The 7,362-nt window shown below is 38.6% G+C and overlaps 1 protein-coding gene across 1 annotated transcript in view; it reads right to left on the reverse strand.

The window, feature by feature from the left end:
- RRH (retinal pigment epithelium-derived rhodopsin homolog) overlaps positions 1–7,362 on the reverse strand; it is a 35,069-nt gene that overhangs the window by 13,561 nt on the left and 14,146 nt on the right. Inside the window, exons 2-5 of the mRNA XM_006881091.1 lie at positions 6,461–6,651; positions 4,745–4,844; positions 4,045–4,198; positions 2,393–2,558 (exon numbers count right to left, since the gene is read on the reverse strand). Of these exons, the coding sequence (XP_006881153.1) occupies positions 2,393–2,558; positions 4,045–4,198; positions 4,745–4,844; positions 6,461–6,651 (611 nt within the window). The remainder of the gene's footprint in view (positions 1–2,392; positions 2,559–4,044; positions 4,199–4,744; positions 4,845–6,460; positions 6,652–7,362) is intronic.

Genomic DNA, 7,362 nt, shown 5'->3' on the forward strand with positions numbered 1-7,362 from the left:
GAATGAATGGAAATCCAAAATCTCTGTAAATGTTCACTAAAATTAATACAATTTTTAAAAAGTTAGACAGTAAAGAAAGGGGGGGGAATTGTTGCTCCTTGAGTGCTGCATAGTTTTACTAGTTTTTTAATGCAACAATTTTAAAGACAACTATTGCATTAAAATATTTCATCTCTTTACTACTCAGTTTTTTAGTCCCTTTTCAGAAAGCATGACATTTTTTAAAAGAAAGAAATAGAAGACAAAATTGAAGAAGATGATGCAATAATTCCGAGAGGTCTCATATAAAAGTTGTTCCAAGGAAAGAAAACAGAGTGGAAGGAATTACAAGAGGAAATAAAACAAGTACTTTAGCATACTCCCTGAGGTGGGCACTATGAATCGCCTCATATTGAAACCACTCAGCAAGTACTCAGTAGACGAATGAATAAAGATCTGGACCAGATACATAGTATGTTCAAAAACTAGACATACTAGGGAGCTCTGGTAGCCTAGTGGCAAGAAGCTGCACTGCAATCCCAGAAGTGCATGGTTCAAATCCACCAGATGCTCTACTGGGGAAGGAGGGGAAATTTTCTCCTGTACCAGTCAGATCTGATTTGACGGTACAAGCACACACAAATAATAAAATAAAAAAAAAAATTTAAAACACCAAAAACAAAAAACTAGACATACAGATAAAGTCCTACAAGCCTCCAGAGAGAGCATATAGATGCCTACGTTGTCCTCAGAAAGCCATCAGCCTTTACAATACTAGAAGCTACAATATTATAGAGCAAACCCTTCAAAATTATTTGAAAATCATTTCAACCTGGAATTCTATACATGCTAAACAAAAGATCAAAAAAATAAGAAAAAGCAAAATTGCCATTCATTTAATTTACCAAATAGGGGGCTGGGAAATGGGGTATAAATGATCAGCCAGAGACAATAGAGGAATTAAGGGACTTTCAGACTTTCAATGTGTTGGGAAAATTATCTTCTCAGATACATCTTGAAGAATGTGCTCATCAAATCAGAGGGAGTAATTCAAGGGAGGGAAAGAAAAATATAGAGTTCAGAAAAGATCTGATCCAAAAAAAAGAGGTCAAGAATATGTAGAGATTTTGATGGCTTGCCTTAAGCTGCTAACCAAAAGTTTGGCAGTTCAAACCCACCAAAGGGTAATAAGTAGGCAAGAAAGACCTAGTGATTTGCTTCTGTAAAGACTGTAATCAAGAAAATCTTAAGGTGGAGTTTACCCACTTAAGTGGAAGTCTGTCATCAACCAGAATCAACTCGGCAGCTAGGTTTGGGGTTTGTTTCCCTTTTCCATGAAGGGAGACTTGTGGGTGACCACTAACTGGGAAGCAGCCAGTGAGAGCAGAGAAAAAAAAGTCCGAGGTGCCAGGAGGGGCAGCTCCAAGTAAAGGGCAGCCAAGTAAATGAATCTAGTCTCTGATGTGTCAGAAGACACTGAGAGGAAAGTGACACTTTTGGTTGAAAATTTAGGTCTGAGTTAATAATTGTGTTGTTTACTAGAGTCAAAACCAACCCATAGCTGACCCTCTGGCAGGTTTTCCGAGGCAGTTAATCATACAAGAGGAGACTGCCAATCCTTCTCCCGCAGAGAGGCTGGTGGCCTCAAACTGCATGCCTTCAAGATCACAGCGCAGCTTCTTGCCACTAGGCCACCAAGGCACCCTTGAATCAGTGATAAGTATATAGAATAGTAAGCAAACAAAAGTAAAGAAACTAGGGGCAGAGAGAGTATGAGTAAACAAGTAAGTTATTAACTCCAAAGAGAAAAAAGTTATATTAACAAAATAACAAACCCAACACCACACAAGCCAATGTGAATCAATGTCCTACAGATGTCCGCAGAAAATAAAACTCAGATAATCACAATGTTGTATTTACTGATTCTTATTTAAATTTTATTTTATTAAATTTAATGAAAATTTACAGAGATTTTTGGATTTCCATTCATTCATTGTTGCACTTTTCTCCCTGCCCACCCCTCCCCCACTGTTCGGTCCTCTCTTTGAAAAGTAAAAGAAAAATTCTTTCATTGGTATCCAATCCCCTCGCACCAACCCCCATCGCACCGAGTACACTCCACTAGGTATCATTGACAGGATGAGGAGGGAGGAAGAGGAGAAGAGGAGCTTAGAGGTATAAGAGAAATACATTTTCATCTCCCATAGTAGAAAAGCAAACAAAAAAGTTAATTTAAAAAATCCCAACAACAAATAAGTATATCATTCTGGTATGTGGGGCAGTCTCAGAAGAAGGAGCTGTGACAGGAAGATCAGATACGGGAAAGAAGTGGCTCCATGAGCCAAAGGACACTATCTGTTTATATGTAGCAGCATGATGACAAAAATGATTTTGAAGAACTTGAACTTCTTACCTTTGTTACATCTAACTGATCCGACCAGTCTCTGTTGTACTCGGCACAGTTACCAGCAGCACGACGCTGAATGGATCGAGTGACGTGGTAATAGCAGTAAAACATCACTGCCAGCGGCACGACAAAGTTTATCACAACAACTGTCATCGTGTAAGAAACAAAAGATCTGAAAAGGAGGAAAAGCAATAACAGCGATTCATTTCATTTCCATAAAGGGAGATTGCCTTGTTGCTATGTGCTGTCGAACTGGAACTGACTCATAGCTGAGTGTCTAGTCGGTTTTCAGACTGTAAATCACACAGGGAAGACTGTTCACCTATCTCTTGTGGAGCAACTGGTGGATTCAAACCACCTGCCTTTGGCTTGGCAGCACAATTCCTTCCCACCGGTCACCAGAGCTCCCCATGGAAGTATGAGAAACTTTAAAAAGCAACTCTCATAGGGAGCTCTGGTGGCACAGACTGTAGGGAGCTGAACTGCTAACCCAAGGCAGAGCCTTGAATCCGACGGCAGCTCTGAGGGAGAAATTACAGTATCCCCCCACCCCCACGTCATTTGCAGCCTCAGAAACCTGCTGGAGGGTCAGCGATGAGTCAGAATCAGGGAACAAGAACTAGAAATCCTGGTGTTTTTTCCTGTATTTGTCATTATATTATTAAACATCTTAAAACATAGTTGATACTTAGTGCATTTAGCCCTGGAGTTGTCAAACTATAACCTCAAGATGAAGACAGCAGACCACTTGTTCTTGTAAATAAAACTTTTTTGGGAGACATATAGACATAGACAGCCATATAGTCACTTATGTATAGGCTGTATCTGTTTTCATATATTCTACAATGTTGTTGTGGTTGTATATCAGCTACTTAGAACCAACCAATAGCTGGCCCTTCAGGGGATCAGAGGCAGTTATCATGAGAGGACATTGCCTATCTTCTTCCACGGAGTAGCTGGTAGATTTGAACCATGTACCTTTGCATTGGCAACACAATTCCTTACTACTAAACCATCAGCACTTCCTAAACTGTGTCAAAGACTTTCTAACCTGTAAAACCTAAAATATTTACTTTTTAATCCTTTATAGAAATCAGTTCTAGAACTGAGATGTAGAAATGTCTTTCAGAATATCTCATCTTCTGGTCAGAATATCTCACCATCTTTAATGAACTAAAGTATCCCCCTTTCCCTGGGAAATACAGAAAAACATCACCAACTACTAGGAAGCTTCTTGCAGGTGTTTTACTTCTGCAGCATAGTTCCAGAAGGTGCTGGATTACAAGATCTTCTTGAAAAGATATGCAGAATCGACCTGGGCTGCCTCCAGAGCTGAATGCTGTCTGGCTGCACTAACAGCCTCTTTATGTACCCACAGTGTTACCACTGGGACGTTGTGAGGGTGCTGCTGCCTTAGGAAGGAGCAGAGGAGAGGGAGGAGGGAACAGAGGGAGGGGAGAGAGGAAACTAGGTGACCTTCACTTGCTAACAAGAAAAGTGTTCTTCATTTTTGTCTCTTGTTTGAATCACAGTCACTAATAGAGAAGTCCTTTGCCACACTCTGTGTAAGAAACCTATAACCTGCCATTAAATTTCAAATGGTGTATAACTGTCTACATTAACAGCCTTTGATGTTAAAATGTAAGCATGTCTCTTACTTGTCATTTTTGCGCCAGTTTATGGTACAGGTGGCACCAGTAGGGTCTGGAGCATAACTCGCCCACCCTAGAATAGGCAGCAAAGCCCAGAGGAAGCCGTTGACCCAGGCCCCCAGGATCATGCTGACATAAGTGTTGGAGGTCATTCTTCTTCCTATTGGTAAACATATGAGATGTTAACAGCATCATTTGTCCAAAACTATTTCTTGCCTTCACTTTATTTTAACTGACATTTTAAGTTATTATCAAGGAGATTCTTTATAGAGCACTTTGGTTCACACAAATTCTATCGACATGAATACATTTTCTAAAAAGAGCCGCATTTAAGCTGAAACCTAAATTATGAAAGAGGTCAGTCATGAAGAAAACAAAGAAGAGAATTTCTTGGTGCCAAGAACAGCTTTGTACAAAGGTCCAAAAATGGGAGAGGTTGACCAGTTCTTCCAAAGTGAGAGTGGCCCCAGCTGATGCTGGAAAGACAGACTAATTGTCAAGCATGAAGGTGACTGTGTTATGAGGTTTATATTTTATGTTAAATACAATAGGACAATAGGAAATCATTGATACTTTTGAACAGAGAATAACAGAAAAAAAAAGCTGACTAGGATTGTCAACAGTTATGTTTATATTTTGAAGAAAATATGTGTCAACTGCCACTTAAGAAGTGTATTTATTTAGAAAGCTGGGAAAAGTGCTGTACCTACGTCAGGATGGCAGATAGTCAGGTATCGATCCACAGCCACAACCGTAAGTAATCCAATACTCGCCATACCAAAAAAGATATTTAATCCAGCGTAAATCTGAAAACCAAAATTGGAAAGAATTCACCATTCCAAACATCCTTCCACGAATCATTCAATCTTTTATTCCATTAATAGAATGTTTATATTATATTGAATATTTTTCTTTTACTAATTTTAAAATCCATCTTCTATTGCCAAATTGTAACTTGTTTCATTAATAAAGGCATCTATGGAAAATATCTGGGGTTGTACTAGTTAAAACAAATTTTTTTAAAAATTTAAGACTTAATGTGAAAGTTCTATACAGCAAAAGACATCATAAACAGAGGACAAAAAGAAATCATTAATTAAGTGTAATGCAAATCACCAGAAGAAGATTAGTATTGAAAATGCACACAGTCATCAAGAAAAAAGAAAAACTCAATGGACAAAAGATAAACAGGTTATTCACACAAAAGGCAATCTGAATATTCCTCATATTAGTAAAGGTACAACTACGTTAAATATTCAATAGAACGCAAATTGTAACTACAAAGCAGGATGAAAGTTAATAGACTTGATTAACAATTTTGGAGAACAGTTTGCCACGTCTAACAAAGCTGAAGATGAGCATTCTCTCCAAGTCACCAAGCCATCTCCTAAGCTCAGGTGGAGGGAGCTCTGGTGGCTTCCTGGTAAGGAGCTGTGCTGCAATCCCAAAGGCATGAGGTTCAAATCCACCAGCTGCTCCACAAGAGAAGGATGGGCAATCTTCTCCTGTGCAATTTACTGTCTCTGAAAACCAATTGGAGGGTCAGCCCTTAGTCAATTTCAACTCAGTGTCACAAAACAACAACAATAAGCAGCAATATGGTTGTAAAAGCTATCATATATTAAAGGAGACATGTGCAATCATGGAAGCTTTGCCTGAAATAGGAAAAGAAGATAGAAACAAATAATAATGAATAATATGTGGGATTGTTCATACAATTGCAAACTACTTAACAGTTAAAATTAATAACTTACAACTAGAGCCGAACATACCATGAACATACAAAGATAATAAACAGGTCTGTCTTGGAGAGGGTGAAACCATGTTGCCCATTGAAGGCAAAGATTTTGAAGCTCCATCTCACATATTTTAGGCATGTTGCCAGGAGGGATCAGCCCTTGGAGAAGAATATTATGCTTGGAAGTATAGAGGGTCAATGCAAGAGAGGAAGACCTTGGATGAGCTGAATTGACACAGTGACTGTGGTAATGGGGTCAGGTGTGTCAGAGATGATGAAGTTGGCTCAGGATAGGGCAAAGTTCAGAGCCATTGTTCACAGGGTTACTCTGAGTCATAATTAACTTGACAGCACTTAACAACAACACATCCATCAACATATAAGTATAAACCTTAAAGGGATAATATTAGAGAATAAAAAGAAACTCTGTTCGAGATAAGAAAGATGGGCAGGCTCCCCCACGAAGATTTACAGTCACTGACACCTGTTGGAGGGTCACTGAGTCAAAATTGACTTGAGGGCAGTAGGATTGGTTTGGGTGAGTTATTATTTCCCAGTCAGTTGTAAGTAAAGTTTACAATGAAAGCACTACATCTCTTATCCTACAATATCTTATTTAAGGCATTCAAATGTACATCTCTTTAATCCAATATATTTTACTTTAATTCCAAATGTCTCCAATACCTGACATCCTGCATATCCAAACTTCCAACTTCCATGCAGATCTGAGGCAGCAGACATGGGGTAGCCAATACTACTGACGCCGATGTCAGTAACAGCCAGGTTAATGATAATTGCATTTGTGGGTGTCCGAAGCTCCTTGTGCTTAATAAAGATACCCAGAACTATTATGTTGCTGAGAATACTTATCATACCTGAAAATATGCAGGAAAAATTACACATTTTGCTTTCACTATCACGTGTACAAGTAGAATTAAAAATTCAATATTAAAGTCTTCAAATACAGAGTAAATACCTTCCTAACTCATTATTTTTAAGAGCTCTAAACATGTTTTCGACTATTTGCCTTATTTTCACAGCCCTTCTAGGAAATAGAAATAAGGATATTAAGCCATAAAAAAATCCATCAACTGCATAAACCAATTCATAAGCTGGTTTTAAAGTCTTTGTTGTTGAAATTCCGCCCTCGGTTTTCATTAGCTCATTCATCCTGCTGACTTTCAGGACACATGTCTGGCCACAACTTCTTTTTTGGAAGCTTAACTTCCTGAGACTGAGATTCTTCTTATTTCATTTCCTCAAGAATAATTCTTCCAGAAAGATTCTTCTATTCATTTCATCAAGCCTCAACAACCCTCCTGCCACTATTGCCAGCCACACCCATGTTCCAGCTCTAGATCTTCTCTTTTCATTCAACTGATTGCAATTAGACATTTATTAAGCATCTATAATGTAGAAGGTTATATGACGATGTTCTTGAAAACCTTTATAAGCATGATGTGATATCCTACTCCAAGGACTATTTCCTCATCTACTATATACACACACATAGAAGAGGGACCCTACAAGGTGCAGGTAATCAGAGAGGAAGGTGAGCCAGTTTTCTACTGTAAGAAGCAGTAAGA

This window comes from Elephantulus edwardii, unplaced genomic scaffold (genome assembly GCF_000299155.1).
Source record: "Elephantulus edwardii isolate Elephantulus edwardi_28Jun2011 unplaced genomic scaffold, EleEdw1.0 scaffold00012, whole genome shotgun sequence".
Classification (NCBI taxonomy): domain Eukaryota; kingdom Metazoa; phylum Chordata; class Mammalia; order Macroscelidea; family Macroscelididae; genus Elephantulus; species Elephantulus edwardii.